Raw genomic sequence first — 20,488 nt, 5'->3', positions numbered from 1 at the left:
GTAATTATATTGATAATAATATTAATATTAATATTATTCAATAGTAATATTGAAATTTATATTTTAATATATAAAACAAAATGTTTAAGAAATGTAAATTTGTTTTTGTGTATCAGCAATCAGTATTTTTATAAAATCAATAATGATACTTTAATGAAGTAACTTTTCCAATTCAGGATATTTTTTTATCATTTCGCATAATCTTTTGACAAAAGACCTATTGTCTTATTAAAGCTATTTAATGGTCTTGATCTTTGTGAGAAGAGTTTCTTTGCGAAGGGCAGTTATCTTTCGGATAGAAAAACATTTACGTAGTTCCCTCGTTCCTTCGTAAACCACTGGGCGGCGAGGAGAAATACTACTCGCAGTATTTTTGTCACGATCGAGTTTATTCGACGAGAATAGCGTCCCTTTTCTCCAACTCTTGGCACCGACCGATCGGAGCAGTCCCTTCGTCGTCGTCGGCTAAAAATCCCGAACTGTTTGTCTTCGGGCGTGGTGACCCCGAGATTTACGGAACCGAAGAAGAAAAAGCTCGCGTTACGGAAACTTTACGGAATAGAAGTTCCGAGTCAGAGTTGTATCGATACGAGAGCGAGAAATCGTACGAGAAATTCCGGCTGTCCGTCACCCCGTCTTTATCGAACATTGATAATCGCGGCCGAGGATCGGACGAACGGGAGTTTCGACTTGCCGTTGGCGAGAGTCACGCGAATACGTTCCGATTAAAATCGAGAACGAGGTCAAGGGTGGAGAGTTTCGAAGGATCTCTTTAAAATCCGACCGCGTTACATTGTCTTCTGTAAATCGAATCTGCTCCTAATCAGGATCTACGCGCGATCAAAATTATCTCGCCTGCCGATCTAAATTATCTCGCTAATTTCTACACACAAATCGGGATTTTTCTTATCCCTGCGGGATATCTCAACTGCGCGTATCACGAATGCGGATTGTTTCCTCGAATTGAAACGTCAAACTTTGTTCCTTTTCTATTTATTTAACAACGGTTGAAGAATTGTTGTAAAAAATGATACAGAGTATCTTAAATGGCCGATAAAAAACTAGGACACAGGAACGGATATATAAATTGAGAATATACGCATATAATTTTTATTTATAATAAAATATATTTGAAGATTTGTATAATTTTAAACAAAAGGAGAAATATTCTCTGCATTTGTAAACATATTGATTTAATTGATGCTTAGCATTAATGACCGGCGAATTACGGAGCGGGAAAAATTAACAAAAACTGAGGGCGTAAGCTATGTAAATCTAGCACCCGACTTTTTAAAAATTAATTTTTAAAAAGTCGGGTGCTAGGTTCACATAGCTATCATTTTATATATTTTGTTTTTTTAAATAATATTTTCACACACGTCTCCATCTCGCTTTCAACGTATTCGCGACTTTCGACCACGTAGATGCGATTAGGCTGACCAGTCTCTGGACTTACTACTTAGGTTCGCGATACAGGACCGTAAAGAGTAATAAAGAATCATTTTATATATTTCGCTTTTTTAAATAATATTTTCACACACGTCTCCATCTCGCTTTCAACGTATTCGCGACTTTCGACCACGTAGATGCGATTAGGCTGACCAGTCTCTGGACTTACTACTTAGGTTCGCGATACAGGACCGTAAAGAGTAATAAAGAATCATTTTATATATTTCGCTTTTTTAAATAATATTTTCACACACGTCTCCATCTCGCTTTCAACGTATTCGCGACTTTCGACCACGTAGATGCGATTAGGCTGACCAGTCTCTGGACTTACTACTTAGGTTCGCGATACAGGACCGTAAAGAGTAATAAAGAATCATTTTATATATTTCGCTTTTTTAAATAATATTTTCACACACGTCTCCATCTCGCTTTCAACGTATTCGCGACTTTCGACCACGTAGATGCGATTAGGCTGACCAGTCTCTGGACTTACTACTTAGGCTCGCGATACAGGACCGTAAAGAGTAATAAAGAATCATTTTATATATTTCGCTTTTTTAAATAATATTTTCACACGCGTTTCCACCTCGCTTTCAATGTATTCGCAACTTTCGACCACGTAGGTACGATTAGACTGATCAGTCTCTAGGTTTACTACTTAGGCTCGCGATGCAGGGCTATAAAGAGTAATAAAGAATCATTTTATATATTTCGCTTTTTATAATAATATTTTCACACGCATCTCCATCTTGCTTTCAACGTATTCGCGACTTTCGACCACGTAGATGCGATTAGGCTGACCAGTCTCTGGACTTACTACTTAGGCTCGCGATGCAGGGCTGTAAAGAGTAATAAAGAATCATTTTATATATTTCGCTTTTTATAATAATATTTTCACACACGTCTCCATCTCGCTTTCAACGTATTCGCGACTTTCGACCACGTAGATGCGATTAGGCTGACCAGTCTCTGGACTTACTACTTAGGCTCGCGATAGAGGACCGTAAAGAGTAATAAAGAATCATTTTATATATTTCGCTTTTTTAAATAATATTTTCACACGCGTTTCCACCTCGCTTTCAATGTATTCGCAAATTTCGACCACGTAGATGCGATTAGGCTGACCAGTCTCTGGGCTTACTACTTAGGCTCGCGATAGAGGACCGTAAAGAGTAATAAAGAATCATTTTATATATTTCGCTTTTTTAAATAATATTTTCACACGCGTTTCCACCTCGCTTTCAATGTATTCGCAACTTTCGACCACGTAGATGCGATTAGGCTGACCAGTCTCTGGACTTACTACTTAGGCTCGCGATAGAGGACCGTAAAGAGTAATAAAGAATCATTTTATATATTTCGCTTTTTTAAATAATATTTTCACACGCGTTTCCACCTCGCTTTCAATGTATTCGCAACTTTCGACCACGTAGATGCGATTAGGCTGACCAATCTCTGGGCTTACTACTTAGGCTCGCGATATAAAGACCGTAAAGATCAATGAAGATCACTTCCATTTTTTATATATTTCGTTTTTTAAAATAATATTTTACACGTGTCTCGTGTCTCCGCCTCGCGTCTGTTTTCAACGTATTAGGCTGACCAGTCTCTAGGCTTACTACTTAGGCTCGCGATACAAGGACCGTAAAGATCAATAAAGATCATTTTATATATATTTCGCTTTTTTTAAAATAATATTTTAAACGTGTCTCCGATTCGCGGTCGCACTCAATGTATTCACGTATTTCCAACCACGTAGTTGCGATTAGACTGACCAATCTTTGGGCTTACTACTTACGGTCGCGATGCAGGACTGTAAAGATTAATTAAGATTATTTTATATATGTATATATATGTATATATATATATTTCGTTTTTTAAAATAATATTTTACATATGTCTCCGCCTCGCGTCCGCTCTCAACGTATTAGGCTGACCAATCTTTGGGCTTACTACTTAGACTCACGATACAAAGACTGTAAAGATCAATAAAGATCATTTTATATAAATTTCGTTTATTTTAAATATTTTTACACGCGTCTCTGCCTTGCGGCCGCTCTCAACGTATTCGCATACTTCCGACTACGTAGGTGCGATTAGGCTGACCAATCTCTGGACTTACTACTTAGGTTTGCGATACCAGGACCGTAAAGATCAATAAAAATCATTTAGCTATGTGAACCTAGCACCCGACTTTTTAAAAATTAATTTTTTAAAACGTAAAATGATAGGACATTGCGTTTGTAGTTGTTTGTAGTAACAATAATTTCGTTTGTAGTTCTCTCAATTAATAAATAAAAAAAATTTTTTTAATGGCTCGCACCCGACATTGAGATATCGCAAATCCGCTTGCGCAGTCTTCTTTAGAATCGTTTGTAGTTGTTTGTAGTGATTTTTCTTTTGTTTGTAGTTGAGCGGTTCAAAAGTTATAAACAATTGTTTATTCGTCCAAGAGCTAACTTGTCAATTTTTAAGATTTTTCAAATCCGCTTGCGCAGTCTTCTTAAGAATCGTTTGTAGTTGTTTGTAGTGATTTTTCTTTTGTTTGTAGTTGAGCGGTTCAAAAGTTATAAACATTTGTTTATTCGTCCAAGAGCTAACTTGTCAATTTTTAAGATTTTTTAAATCCGCTTGCGCAGTCTTCTTTAGAATCGTTTGTAGTTGTTTGTAGTGATTTTTCTTTTGTTTGTAGTTGAGCGGTTCAAAAGTTATAAACATTTGTTTATTCGTCCAAGAGCTAACTTGTCAATTTTTAAGATTTTTTAAATCCGCTTGCGCAGTCTTCTTTAGAATCGTTTGTAGTTGTTTGTAGTGATTTTCCTTTCGTTTGTAGTTGAGCGGTTTAAAAGTTATAAACAATTGTTTATTCGTCCAAGAGCTAACTTGTCAATTTTTAAGATTTTTTAAATCCGCTTGCGCAGTCTTCTTTAGAATCGTTTGTAGTTGTTTGTAACTTATAACAATTGTTTATAACTTTTGAACCGCTCAACTACAAACGAAAGCAAAATCACTGCAAACAACTACAAACGAAATGCTATCATTTTCCGTTTTAAAAAATTAATTTTTAAAAAGTCGGGTGTTAGGTTCACATAACTGAGGGCGTATCGTAACTCGAAATAAGGCCTGTTCTTATTGTCGGATTAAGAGAAAAAAAGCATTATAATACAAAAGAACGATCATGTAGAAAGACAGAAGATAATCAATTAAAAATATAATGATGGTCTTTTGATAGATCCCCTTGATAGATGGTATTATCCTCATCTCGAGTGTCCCTGCTGCACATTATAAAGATCGCCTTATCGTCGTCGCTAAAGTATTCAAAGTATGCGAAAAATATCGAAAGTATTCGAAATTGGCTTACATATTTTCTAGTATGTTTAATCTTTGTTTCCGTTTCGCTCGATGCGATCCGCATAGAGAAATTGTTATTGTATTATGATTGCATTTATTGCGATATATCCGCGAGTATTTTTTTTGTTATATATGATTCGAATTAATTTGTTTTCTATTTGAAAAAAACATAAAGCTCTTTATTCGTACGCAATAAAACCGAAGCGACCGCACATTTCTCGTTTATGTAAAATCAAAAATTAAAGTATCTCATAAAAAATTGCAGATTTACAAAATTTCGCTAATATCGTACCGTGAATCGATACAAATTTGTACAAAATAATCCTGAATCCTTCTTTGGAAGAAATATATTTTGAAAATAAATGAAATTTCTCCTTTTTTAGAATGTCTTCTTTTAAACTATTTACGCGGATATATTTATTTATTTATTTGTCAGTATAAATCTCAATTATAAATAAAAAGAGAAAGAGAGCAAGAAACGCATAAGCTTTTTGAAGAGAAAAAGATTAAATAAAATAATAACTAATAATTAATTACATGCAATCGCAAATTAAACGGATCATTGGAAAGCAGAAGAGGAAGTTCTCTTTCTCACATATCTGCTCATAGAGAAATCTAGCATAGAGAAACCAGTCTCAAAAATTTAACTATATTATTTCTATTAAGTAGAAGTAAATCGACTTTCTTTCCTTATCGCCGCTAAATCTAAACAGTCCGAACGAGCTGATCCTCGTAGACGACCCTCGAACGGTGCACTCTCGGGTTGTCTCCCCTTCGGTAACGATTTTGGAAATTAATCGCGTTGCTCGGACCTCAAACCACGTAAATCGGCTTACGTACGTCGGGAATTTCTGCGGCCGCGCGTATCTCGCGCTCCTGCGTGATCAACACCAACTATGCTCTCAGCACTCGGAGGTAGAATGTAGGTGTAAGTGTTTGTGCTCGCGTGTTTGTGCGCTCGCGTAGGTACACGCGACGCTTATACGTGCATGTAGGTACATACGTATATATGCGCGCAGTAGTCGGGCGCCACTGTACTTCGGGAGCTTTTAGTCGTTTCATACTGATTCGCAGCTTAATTACATGGAGGAGAGCCGGCGCGCGGATGAAACTCAACCAAGGCGAAACTGCGCGAAACTGCGCGAAACTGCCCGAATATCCTATTCGACGTTAATGATGCCACTGACCCCGCACAAGTCCGCCCCATCTCGCTATCGTATTGCTATGCCGGGTTCTCCGATCCTTCTCACCCTTCACCCCCTGGTCACAAATTACAGGACCAAACTAGGAACGCGACCAGCTTTTCTCAAGATCCATAAAGCATACGGACTCTCGGAACTTGGGGGAAGAAGAAGCCCACGTGAATTACCGCGCGCGTTCGCGTAATCACGACGAATGAAAATTAACGAATTGGGACACGCGCGGGGAATCGAATGGAAAGATGAGGGCTGGAGAGAGAGAGAGAGAGAGGGATTGCATGGAGACCGCAGAGATCTCCCGGAGCGCCTTCAATTATAAGTCGCGAGTCTCTTCCGTAACTCGATTAACTTCGCATCGTCGTGACATCTCTTATTAACTGCAAAGAACGTTCTCTCTGGAAGCTCTCTCTCTCTCTCTCTCTCTCTCTCTCTCTCTCTCTCTCTCTCTCTCTCTCTCTCTCTCTCTCTCTCTCTCTCTTGGAATCGATATATCGCGGTCGCGGGACTAAATTTATAAGGTTCCCGCAATTTTTCGACACCCACCCATTCACGCACGAACGATCGATGCTCATTTTGTCCGACCATAAATTGAATTCCACGAATTACGATATATTGTCCGAAGTGGAAGTCTGTGCGTGATGCGCGAGATAAATCACTGTGACTGGAAAAAAAAAAACGTATAGTAAATATTCGAGCATATCGATTCTGTATTGGCGATAAGGTATAATAGCAAACAGGCTTTTGCGTCTCGAGGCCACGAAAGCGTGATGTATGTATATATATCGGCCACTGTGGCCGATGTGTAATGGCTCGTTGGTGTGTCCAGGTGTTCTCGATGATGTCACGTAGGCCGGACAGCAAAGCGAGAGACCTGGTGACCAACGTTACAGCGGCTTCGACGCCGCAATCGGACCGCCGGTATGTGTCGGTCCGCGCGCCAGGCGAGATTCTTTATCGTCAATTAATGATTAAAGATACTGCACTCTCTCTCTCTCTCTCTATCTCTCTCTTGGTTAAATTCGATGCGAATATCCGTATGAGGGGGTACAACGAACGGCCGGCGGCTCAGTAAAAGCGCGGTTTTAATCAAAACACCAGCGGCGCGGATAAGAGGCTTTGCCGCTGCCATTTGTTATGCGAAACTACAATGTCGCGCTCTGTATTTTCATTGTAAATTTAATGCGATCATTCGCATCCATCGTGATGGATTCGAAAAGGTCTTTTATCTTCGTTAATTAATTCTCCCGTTTCGCGCAGCGTAGTTGCTTTTGTTCACGTTCGCGCGCATTAAAATATGCGCATTAAATTAACAGGTTTCGTTAAAAATTCTTTTTTTTTTTTTTTTTTGCAAAAAATTACGTCGTAGATTCGCATCGCTCAACCGCCTGAGATGTTCGGGGGAAAAAAATACATCGACGTGGCCGTATGTTCGAGTCGGCGAACCGTGTAACGAAATTCAATAATATTCAAACGATTTCGAATAAGTATTTCAAAACTGAGTCAAAGTGTCCGATTCGTATTCGAGCCAATCCGATAGTTCCGTGACTATTTCCGTGCTGCTGTCGCTAGGGAAGCGCGCCGAGAATTTTCGAATCGACATGCCGCCGCATATATCCCTTCCTTTTCCGCAGGATCATCGCCGCGAGGCGCGATGGCAGCATCCAGCATCCCATCTAGAAGATAGTGTTTGGCCACTTTATCTATGGCCAGACTCTTTCATTGGTTCACCTCGCAAACCCCTCAAAATGTACATACATATGTTACTTTTTTAAAATCTTTGTACTGTAATTGGTTACGTCATTTTGAGAGGCTTGAACCAATGAAAATAGATACGAGATGAGTGGCCAGACTCTCTAGCTGAATCGAGCGACGCGTCCCTTGCGAGTACCAGGCGACATAATGCGGCCTGACCCGGCGGGACCTCGCGCGTGTAAAAGCCATAACTAATCTACAAATATCTCCCAGGGAAAGGGATTCTGTCCCCCCTTTACCTCTCCTTTTCCCCGATTCGCGAGCCCAGCGTTTACGCAATGCGTAAACCGCATTGTCATTAAATGCCAAAGGCCCAGGAGGGTGAGTGGTGGTTTAGTGCTGGAGGAACGAAAGGAGGGGAGTGAGACCAGGTGATGACCTTCCTTCCCCATCCCGCTCTCTCTTCTCATCCCTCTGCTGTTGCCACATGCAGCTCCTAAATATTTGATGACTTTCCGATGATCAATTATTAACCGCCCTTTTATCGTAATTGCTGCGAACGGATTTATGCACTGACGAAAGAGCGAGAGCGAACGAAAAGGGAGGGAGAGAGAGAGAGAGAGAGAGAGAGAGAGAGAGAGAGAGAGAGAGAGAGAGAGAGAGAGGAAAAGAGCAGACGAACAGTAACGTTGGTCTCGCTACCAGAGATCGATTATTCGCATGATTCGAGGGTCGTCGAAACGTCTAGATGAAGGGGGAGGGGGCGATCGTATCCAACTCGAATGATGGATTGGCTTTCTGTTCGGTTTAGGTGTTATCTTTTGCGGTTCTTATATTATAGAGAAGCAATACGAGCATTATTCCATTGTGACCGAATGTTAATTATTATTATTATTAATTGCTTAACCACAGTTATTTTTTTCTCCAACCATTAATTACCAGCCTTCTGTATTTCTCTCTACACTACGTTTTTTGTACTCGTATAAAATTTATATATTTTCTGTCTTAAAGTATGTACGTTTTGCTTTTGTTGAAAAATTATCTATGCACAATGTTAAAAGGTAAAATATTTATTTCTGTTTCAGGTAAGTGACTCAATGGCAGAATCAGGGTAATCGAAAGTTCCATTTCTGGGATCACTCTTGATACAACGCGAAGACGAAGATCAAACGGTAAGCGGGTACGTGCCAATCTTACGAAATTCTTGTTGGAGAAAGCAGATAACTGTGTATATGTGGAATATACCGATATTAGGATGAAATGCACTTTCCTCTCTTTATGCATGAGATATGAAATTAACTAACGAAAACACAGGCGTGCGATTACGATTAATTATGAAGGGCAAACAGATGTAGATTGTCACGCATAATTTCGCGGTTCGCGAACAGGAAGGAAATCTCGGGCACAAGTCAGACACAAATAACGGTTAACAGATCCGAGAGACAGTTGTTACGTATTATCCGCACAAAACTGCGAGAGACGAAACTTACAGGCAGGAACTAATTAGGCAGACGAATCACGTGTGGCGCGGCGCGTATCTCTCGTCGCCCGTCGACGATATTCCGCGGGAAGAGATTAAATTCCCCGGGCCCTTCGCGCGCACAGAACGTCAGCCACGACGAAAGGGTTGGGAAAGGAGGAGGAGGAGGAAGAGAGGAAGCAGAGACGTAACCTAGTTCACCTATCAGAAATCTACGAGGTAGATGTGCCGCACGTGTACGGTAACTCTCACACACACACATATAGACACAGATGTAACACAGATACTTGGCACTCAATGTTGTAATACGCGACGGCGCGCATCGCGAGACGCCGTTATTAGTATTCAGTTTGTTTCGCGGCAGCAGATGCAGTTAACCTCAGCCACTGGGAAGCACGGCAAACACGTTACGAGGACGGCTCGTCGTCGTCGTCGTCGTCGTCGTCGTCGTTGCTGCGATATCCCCGTGATCCGCGTTGAATATCCGCGCTCTAGCGCGCACATCCGCGATATAAAATTATACCGGCTGTTACTTCAGACAAGTGCGAGACTCACCTTCGAACAAGTGCCTCTAAATAATTCTGCCCCAACGCTGAAAGATCATATCTTTTTCTTTTTTTCTCTCCTCCTCCTCTCTCTCTCTCTCTCTCTCTCTCTCTCTCTCTCTTTTCTCGTTAAGAAAGACGTAAAGTATATACTTGCTTTCTTTCTTTTCGCGGGGGAGTATCGCGCCGAGTTTTGCGTCAGTTCTCACATTTCCGTTGCAGAGTGGTCCTGATTAGTATTCGGCTGGCAGTGTTGCGTCAGGTGCCGTTCGGAGGCCTGTTGCCACGGTTATTGGCCCACAATACGCGTAAACGTATGTACGTTATGCTAAAACCAATAACTAATTACTGGTTCCCGCATTCATTAACCACACGCTCGAAAACGGCATTCCCAGCCACCGTTAACGATCGTCTAGGCGTGACTGTCGAATTCGCTTTCATTATACAAGAACACGATGTGTTAATTAGCAAAATTAGCGGTAAAATCGCCCTTCTCTCGGTCGATCGGCCGGATTTTCGATTCCCGTATTTTCGCTGATGGTATTTAATTAAGAAAAAAAGAGAAGGAAAAATGCGCGTGTTTTGTATCGAGAGAAGCGTGTTTTCTCTTTTCTCAGGATTCTTATTTCTTCGAAAACGCATCTCTGCTGCTCTTTTTTCGCAAAATTACATTTGCAGCGGAAGGAATCTGTAGATTGCGTATTTACAATATATACAGGATTTTGCCGAATATATGTTGTATCTTTTAGCTTTCCTTTTATCCTTTAATCGCTCATTTTTAGAGCGCATAAAATCAATCGATTTAATGAAGTTTTCCATACGTGTCGACTTGAAAAGTTTTTAGTCAACACGATTATAAGAAAAAATTAGTCAACCAGACTTCGCACGTGACGATTCACGTGAATCAAACGAGCTCGTCGAATAATGCAGATTCGGATCGATGTATTTTTCGACCAAAAAAAAAAAAAAAGAAAGGGAGAGAGAGAGAAAGATTATAAGCCGATTGTACAAAAAGTAGCGTAAAACGGGAGGCGGACACACCTTTTCCCTTCCGCCCTTTGAATATTCATAGATCCCGAACAGGGAATCTAGAGGAACAACACGTACGACGATTCTCATCGATCGTTTGTCGAAGAGAATGAGAGAGAATGAACGAGCGAACGAAGGCATATGACATTTCCGCGGAACGTAGATATATATTTCTTAAAGCACGGAGGATGTTATCTTACGAATAGATGCGGGCTATGAATAAATTTCTTTTAGTGCTTTCACTCTTGGAATTCGCTATATCAAGCTCGTATTTACATCGGGCTGTAGTCGACGCCGAATTTTCGCGACTCGCGAGCTTTTATGGATATGTCACGGCGCATTTTTAGGACGTGAATTTTCGGCGGAAATTGTTATGGTTCTCTCTCTCTCTCTCTCTCTCTCTCTCTCTCTCTCTCTCTCTCTCTCTCTCTCTCTCTCTCTCTCTCTCTCTCTCGGTGACGTTGGGGAGATTCGGTCCCCGAACATCGGTGTTTCTGTTTTATATTAACGACGCACCCCGTCGTTTCCGCGATAGTAACAGATATAGGACTCTTTTTTAGTTATTATCCTCTGTCGTGCGCCGAGAATAATTCTCGTGCCGAAATTCGTTTCGATGAAAAGTGTTTTACGTTATATTCGTGTCATAAAAAAAGAGATGGCGAGTCATGTTTTTTTACCGTAAAAAGAATACTGACGGTTGAGATGAAATAATTTGCTGATATGATATTATTCCCGGTATATAATCTCTCACGATTATCAACGGAATAAAAGCAGTGAGAATTGTTATATTAAAATTCCGAATGTTGGTCGACGTGATACATTTTTATGCAAATGCCCTCGATTTGGTAGAAATTCCGGTTAGATAGACTCGCTATTTGCGGTCGCATAAAACGATTTCTTAATTCCATTAAAATTGTTGAGACTCTCGACAGCGAGAGAATTTTCGGAATTCTTAAATCCACCAACATGCTAAAATTTCTTTCCTAGAATAGAACGCGCGGTAAACCTCTTTAATCACATTTCTTTAATCCGTAATTGCATGAATTTTTAAATCGCGACGATTAAATTATAGAGTGTCTCAGTGACGTTATCTCTCTCGCAGGATTTACAGAAAAGATATTCCAATAGTTCTGATCGTTCGGTTAATATATTTAGCATTAACGCGTACATAATGATAAGTATTTCATAATATCGCGTATCTACTCCGGGATTCCGCAGTGTATGAAATACAGCATCCGTTGCAATTGCGAGTTAATAGCGGCACAAATCGCTATAATAGTTATGGAGATACGAATAATCCGATGAATGGGGGAATGGTCGAGAGAACAGAATGCGGCTATAAACTCCGATGTTGCGCAAACCTTGCAACATCCAGCGGTGTACCGATTCCGCGATTTCTCTCGCTGATTGAAACTAGTACTATTCGCGCTACGATAACATCTCTACTTTTTTTTTTTTTTTTTTTGCCCACGCCGATAATCTCGACTGCTTTTTCCGCGTTCATCATTCGAATGGAAATTTTCCTTCGTTTCTCTTTGTGGAAGTTCATTCATCACCGTCAACAGTAACCTCACATTCTTCAAAGAGGATCTATAATATCGCCGCCTCCTCGATGAAACTCTTCAGTTCTTTTCACTCACCCCTATATTTTCCGTCCCTCTTCCTTCCAACCCACCCCCTCGTCATCCTCCCACGTATTTCGTTCACGCTCCGTAAAACTTGAATGTCCACGCGCGGAATCACGATCGGAAGCACCAGGTCGTCCACCGAAAGCAATGTTTCCCGATGATGGAGTTTGCCCGTAAGTTTTACACCGAGCGACAAAGTACAAAGCGACAGCGACAGATTTCAAAAGTTGCTCGCGAATTCTTTAGTTGAGATTAGAGGAGCCGCGACGGTCAATTAAGCCCGGCGGATTAAATAGGTCATAAATGGTCTCGACCGTGTTCTCAATATATATATTATATAGTATACTTATAGATCCACGCGAAACTTTCAAGAGACTGCAGGTGTTCCGTGGCGAAATTATATTTTCCTCGGGCACTTAATTTTTCCTATCTTCTTTAATCTACGGGGACAGGGATGGAAATATATAGAATAAACTATCGCGTGACAATTTTTTTAGTTTATTAAATATTTTATAAAACATCCAACGTAAAATTTAAAAAAAAATAAAGAAAATAGAAATAGACTGTACAGGCACACACTTACACGGAAGTGTGTGTGCCTGTACAGAGAGAGAAGTATAAGGATTGAAATGAAATAAAGTTTTCATCTTGAAACTTCAATACGTTTATCGTTCCATTTGCGATAGGAGATACTCTCGCTACCGAAGGTAACTTCGCGAGAAGAGGGGGAGAACATGAGTATCATATCGCGAAAGTGGAGAAGCGAAAGAAACGGCTTTACGTTACGGCACGTTTAGAGCTTAATCTCAGTCCTTCGCTCGAGGTCACGTGATTTGATCGTTAGATCGGAACAGCCAGAACCAAATTAGAAAGCGGAGTAATTACGGGCCGTTTGCACGCTACCGAACACCTAATATACATATATAGCTGACCCCGAAATACCACGCTGATATCCTTCCACGATGCGGCGCCCTCGGAACCAGGGTTCGCTTCCTGTTACGATTTGCTTTACGTATTAAGCGCGCTTCATCCTTCCACCGTCCGACAGGGGAGAAAAATTTCGAGCGGTCATCCCGCGGAAATTGCGCGCGCGCGACGTGACGTCCGACAAATGTTACACGCAGAGGGATAGCACTGATACGGATAAAAAAGCGTCGCCTTTTTGTCACTATTTTCTAGAGACGCCTGGACCATTTTTCGAGGAGAAATCTGCGTGTGCGCGCCGCACGATGCTATTCGCGCGCGCGTGAAAATTGTTTCGCGAAAGCCCCGTCGCCAACATCTGGTTCTGTAATTTTGTACCTCGCGCGTGTACCTTTCAACTCCGTAACTGAATTACTTCCGCGATTCAAATAGCGAGAAACGAATGAAACAAACCTCGACGGCGCGATCAATCGCGTCCGCATTTTCATCAATGGTCTACATTTCGCTCGGTATAAGGGAGATGCGGGTGAAATGACATAGTGGATAAGATGACTAATTTTAAAATTGCTAATTTTTTTAAACAAAGATGACAAAGAATTAATGTCCAATTTATTAGACAAGTTTGCGGGATAAGATGAGAAATGTCGTGTTGTACTGACAAGATGATAAGTCGTAAATAATTAGTTTTGTTCCGTTGCATTGTTTAAATTACTAGAACAACACAAGCGCGCGCTACGCGCGCGCCATTCTTTGATTTCATATTTTAAAAAATAATTATTAAAATAATAATATTTTTTTGACAGAATCAACTGATAACTGTCAAAAAATATTAATCGAGTTTAAAATACCATAACATATTATTTTAAACAAATTATTATTTTAATTTTTAAAATATATTATTTAAAAACTTAATTAACAAATTGGCGCTTAAATAAGCTGATTTCTGTCAAAAAATATTACTAAAGCATTCATTTGCTAATTAAATTTCAGAGTAATAATACGTTATAAAAATTAAAGTAGTAATGTTGATAATACTTTATCCTTGATTAATACTTTTTGACAAAAATCAGCTGATAACTGTCAAAAATAATAACCGAGTTTAAAGTAGCTAATTTCTATAAAAAAATATTAATAAATCTTCTCGTCCATAAAATCGTAATTAGTCTCGACGTTGTGATTATCTCGATTATCAAAACAGTCTTACAGAAAATTCTATTTTTTTTGTTCGCACTTGTTTTAGATTTAAATACTGAATTTTTATGCATTGCATAATTAATTAATATATACTTCTTTATGTATTGATTGCAATGCATGCATAAAAATATGTGAATTAATTATGCAATGCATAAATATTCATTACTTAAATCTTTAACAGAAAACCAAAAAAATAGAATTATATACAAGAATCTTTCGAACAAAATATCTATGCTTCTATCAGATTCATGCGTCTGTACACACACATCCAACACACTGCAGTCTCGCGCGAGACTGACCGCAAGACTCTGAGCAGCGGTATCGCCAAGCGCACCCGACACCCTACACATCCTCCACGCTGCGCATCTCGCGCGAGACTGATTCTCGAGACATTGTGATTGCGAGACTGATCGTCAGTCTCGCGCGAGGCGCGCAGCGTGGTAGACGTATAGGCTGTGTTTGGCGATACCGCTGCACAGAGTCTTGCGGTCAGTTTCGCGCGAAACGTGCAGCGCGATGGATGTGTGTGTATGTACAGACGAACGAATCTAATAGAAATGCAGATATTTTGATCGAAAGATTCTTGTAGAAAATTCTATTTTTTTAATTCTCTGTTAAAGATATAAATAATAAATATTTATGCATTGCATAATTAATTGACATATTCTCAGGCATGTATTGCAATCAAGACATAGAAAAATATATATTAATTAATTATGCAATACATAAAAATTCAGTATTTAAATCTAAAACAGAAGTGCGAACAAAATAGAATTATCTATAAGAATCTTTTGTGAATAGAGATAATCATAACGTCGAGATATGATTTTATAGACGAAAGTATTTATTAATATTTTTTCATAGAAATTAGCTACTTTCGCATGGGATCAGCGGTAAAAAAGTATCGATTTCTAATATTTAAAGACGAGCCAAAATTTCATCGATTATACATTTTAATAGTACATTGATTACAGAATCTTTTGGTACCAAACAGACACCAGCGTACAAATTTTTTAATACGATAAACATAAAATAAGGATGCGTCGCACAGGGTCCGCGTCAAAAAGGTATCGATTTCTAATATTTTAAGACGAGCCAAAAATTCATCGATTATACATTTTAATAGTACATTGATTACAGAATCTTTTGGTACCAAACAGACACCAGCGTACAAATTTTTTAACTTGATATACATAAAATTATGTTGCGTCGCATAGGGTCAGCGGTAAAAAAGTATCGATTTCTAATATTTTAAGACGAGCCAAAAATTCGTCGATTATACATTTTAATAGTACATTGATTACAGAATCATTTGGTACCAAACAGACACCAGCGTACAAACTTTTTCATTTGCTATACATAAAATAAGGATGCGTCGCACAGGGTCCGCGTCAAAAAAGTATCAATTTCTAATATTTTAAGACGAGCCAAAAATTCATCGATTATACATTTTAATAGTACATTGATTACAGAATCATTTGGTACCAAACAGACACCAGCGTACAAATTTTTTAATACGATAAACATAGAATAAGTATGCGTCGCACAGGGTCCGCGGTAAAAAGTATCGATTTCCAATATTTAAAGACGAGCCAAAAATTCATCGATTATAAATTTTAATAGTACATTGATTACAGAATCTTTTGGTACCAACCAGACAGAAGCGTACAAATTTTTTAACTTGATATACATAAAATAAGATTGCGTCGCATGGGATCAGCGGTAAAAAAGTATCGATTTCTAATATTTAAAGACGAGCCAAAATTTCATCGATTATACATTTTAATAGTACATTGATTACAGAATCTTTTGGTACCAAACAGACACCAGCGTACAAATTTTTTAATACGATAAACATAAAATAAGGATGCGTCGCACAGGGTCCGCGTCAAAAAAGTATCGATTTCTAATATTTTAAGACGAGCAAAAAATTCATCGATTATACATTTTAATAGTACATTGATTACAGAATCTTTTGGTACCAAACAGACACCAGCGTACAAATTTTTTAACTTGATATACATAAAATAATGTTGCGTCGCATAGGGTCAGCGGTAAAAAAGTATCGATTTCTAATATTTTAAGACGAGCCAAAAATTCATCGATTATACATTTTAATAGTACATTGATTACAGAATCATTTTGTACCAAACAGACACCAGCGTACAAATTTTTTAATACGATAAACTTAAAATAAGGATGCGTCGCACAGGGTCCGCGTCAAAAAAGTATCGATTTCTAATATTTTAAGACGAGCCAAAAATTCATCGATTATACATTTTAATAGTACATTGATTACAGAATCTTTTGGTACCAAACAGACACCAGCGTACAAATTTTTTAACTTGATATACATAAAATAATGTTGCGTCGCACAGGGTCCGCGTCAAAAAAGTATCGATATCTAATATTTTAAGACGAGCCAAAAATTCATCGATTATTCATTTTAATAGTACATTGATTACAGAATCTTTTGGTACCAAACAGACACCAGCGTACAAATTTTTTAACTTGATATACATAAAATAATGTTGCGTCGCATAGGGTCAGCGGTAAAAAAGTATCGATTTCTAATATTTTAAGACGAGCCAAAAATTCATCGATTATACATTTAATAGTACATTGATTACAGAATCATTTTGTACCAAACAGACACCAGCGTACAAATTTTTTAATACGATAAACTTAAAATAAGGATGCGTCGCACAGGGTCCGCGACAAAAAAGTATCGATTTCTAATATTTTAAGACGAGCCAAAAATTCATCGATTATACATTTTAATAGTACATTGATTACAGAATCTTTTGGTACCAAACAGACACCAGCGTACAAATTTTTTAACTTGATATACATAAAATAATGTTGCGTCGCACAGGGTCCGCGTCAAAAAAGTATCGATATCTAATATTTTAAGACGAGCCAAAAATTCATCGATTATACATTTTAATAGTACATTGATTACAGAATTATTTGGTACCAACCAGACACCAGCGTACAAATTTTTTAATTTGATAAACATAAAATAAGGATGCGTCGCACAGGGTCCGCGTCAAAAAAGTATCGATTTCTAATATTTTAAGACGAGCAAAAAATTCATCGATTATACATTTTAATAGTACATTGATTACAGAATCTTTTGGTACCAAACAGACACCAGCGTACAAATTTTTTAACTTGATATACATAAAATAATGTTGCGTCGCATAGGGTCAGCGGTAAAAAAGTATCGATTTCTAATATTTTAAGACGAGCCAAAAATTCATCGATTATACATTTTAATAGTACATTCATTACAGAATCATTTTGTACCAAACAGACACCAGCGTACAAATTTTTTAATACGATAAACTTAAAATAAGGATGCGTCGCACAGTGTCCGCGTCAAAAAAGTATCGATTTCTAATATTTTAAGACGAGCCAAAAATTCATCGATTATACATTTTAATAGTACATTGATTACAGAATCTTTTGGTACCAAACAGACACCAGCGTACAAATTTTTTAACTTGATATACATAAAATAATGTTGCGTCGCACAGGGTCCGCGTCAAAAAAGTATCGATATCTAATATTTTAAGACGAGCCAAAAATTCATCGATTATACATTTTAATAGTACATTGATTACAGAATTATTTGGTACCAACCAGACACCAGCGTACAAATTTTTTAATTTGATAAACATAAAATAAGGATGCGTCGCACAGGGTCCGCGTCAAAAAAAATCAAGTTCTAATATTTTAAGACGAGCCAAAAATTCATCGATTATTCATTTTAATAGTACATTGATTACAGAATCTTTTGGTACCAAACACACACCAGCGTACAAATTTTTTAACTTGATATACATAAAACAAGGTTGCGTCGCATTGGGTCAGCGGTAAAAAAGTATCGATTGCTAATATTTTAAGACGAGCCAAAAATTCATCGATTATACATTTTAATAATACATTGATTACAGAATCTTTTGGTACCAAACAGACACCAGCGTACAAATTTTTTAACTTGATATACATAAAATAAGGATGCGTCGCACAGGGTCCGCGTCAAAAAAGTATCAATTTCTAATATTTTAAGACGAGCCAAAAATTCATCGATTATACAGTTTAATAGTACATTGATTACAGAATCTTTTGGTACCAAGCAGACAACAGCGTACAAATTTTTTAATACGATAAACATAAAATAAGGATGCGTCGCACAGGGTCAGCGGTAAAAAGTATCGATTTCCAATATTTTAAGACGAGCCAAAAATTCATCGATTATACATTTTAATAGTACATTGATTACAGAATCTTTTGGTACCAAGCAGACAACAGCGTACAAATTTTTTAATACGATAAACATAAAATAAGGATGCGTCGCACAGGGTCCGCGTCAAAAAAGTATCGATTTCTAATATTTTAAGACGAGCCAAAAATTCATCGATTATACATTTTAATAATACATTGATTATAGAATCTTTTGGTACCAAACAGACACCAGCGTACAAATTTTTTAATACGATAAACATAAAATAAGGATGCGTCGCACAGGGTCCGCGTCAAAAAAGTATCGATTTCTAATATTTTAAGACGAGCCAAAAATTCATCGATTATACATTTTAATAGTACATTGATTACAGAATCTTTTGGTACCAAACAGACACCAGCGTACAAATTTTTTAACTTGATATACATAAAATTATGTTGCGTCGCATAGGGTTAGCGGTAAAAAAGTATCGATTTCTAATATTTTAAGACGAGCCAAAAATTCATCGATTATACATTTTAATAGTACATTGATTACAGAATCATTTTGTACCAAACAGACACCAGCGTACAAATTTTTTAATACGATAAACTTAAAATAAGGATGCGTCGCACAGGGTCCGCGTCAAAAAAGTATCGATTTCTAATATTTTAAGACGAGCCAAAAATTCATCGATTATACATTTTAATAATACATTGATTACAGAATCTTTTGGTACCAAACAGACACCAGCGTACAAATTTTTTAATACGATAAACATAAAATAAGGATGCGTCGCACAGGGTCCGCGTCAAAAAAGTATCGATTTCTAATATTTTAAGACGAGCCAAAAATTCATCGATTATACATTTTAATAGTACATTGATTACAGAATCTTTTGGTACCAAACAGACACCAGCGTACAAATTTTTTAACTTGATATACATAAAATTATGTTGCGTCGCATAGGGTCAGCGGTAAAAAAGTATCGATTTCTAATATTTTAAGACGAGCCAAAAATTCGTCGATTATACATTTTAATAGTACATTGATTACAGAATCATTTGGTACCAAACAGACACCAGCGTACAAACTTTTTCATTTGCTATACATAAAATAAGGATGCGTCGCACAGGGTCCGCGTCAAAAAAGTATCAATTTCTAATATTTTAAGACGAGCCAAAAATTCATCGATTATACATTTTAATAGTACATTGATTACAGAATCATTTGGTACCAAACAGACACCAGCGTACAAATTTTTTAATACGATAAACATAGAATAAGTATGCGTCGCACAGGGTCCGCGGTAAAAAGTATCGATTTCCAATATTTAAAGACGAGCCAAAAATTCATCGATTATAAATTTTAATAGTACATTGATTACAGAATCTTTTGGTACCAACCAGACAGAAGCGTACAAATTTTTTAACTTGATATACATAAAATAAGATTGCGTCGCATGGGATCAGCGGTAAAAAAGTATCGATTTCTAATATTTAAAGACGAGCCAAAATTTCATCGATTATACATTTTAATAGTACATTGATTACAGAATCTTTTGGTACCAAACAGACACCAGCGTACAAATTTTTTAATACGATAAACATAAAATAAGGATGCGTCGCACAGGGTCCGCGTCAAAAAAGTATCGATTTCTAATATTTTAAGACGAGCAAAAAATTCATCGATTATACATTTTAATAGTACATTGATTACAGAATCTTTTGGTACCAAACAGACACCAGCGTACAAATTTTTTAACTTGA

General features: G+C 37.8%; 1 protein-coding gene across 9 annotated transcripts in view; it reads left to right on the top strand.

Moving 5' to 3' along the window:
• LOC145934677 (neurotrimin) overlaps nt 1-20,488 on the top strand; it is a 363,184-nt gene that overhangs the window by 142,055 nt on the left and 200,641 nt on the right. Inside the window, exon 2 of one of the 9 annotated variants that reach the window (XM_083035311.1) lies at nt 8,777-8,863. The exons of 5 other annotated variants lie outside the window; for them this stretch is intronic. Coding sequence is in view for 1 of the 4 variants with exons in the window: in XM_083035310.1 (XP_082891436.1) it covers nt 12,531-12,546 (16 nt within the window). In the remaining 3 variants the exon portion in view is untranslated. Of the gene's footprint in view, nt 1-8,776; nt 8,872-10,026; nt 10,031-12,428; nt 12,547-20,488 lie in introns of those variants that run through there. 3 more of the 9 variants (XM_083035314.1, XM_083035315.1, XM_083035310.1) reach the window with 3 other exon arrangements.

Source organism: Prenolepis imparis, unplaced genomic scaffold (genome assembly GCF_030444845.1).
Source record: "Prenolepis imparis isolate NDT839.2.m4 unplaced genomic scaffold, iyPreImpa1.0 SCAF_4, whole genome shotgun sequence".
NCBI classification, from domain to species: domain Eukaryota; kingdom Metazoa; phylum Arthropoda; class Insecta; order Hymenoptera; family Formicidae; genus Prenolepis; species Prenolepis imparis.
Note: the sequence above shows the minus strand (reverse complement) of the source record. Positions and strands in the feature narration are given on the sequence as shown.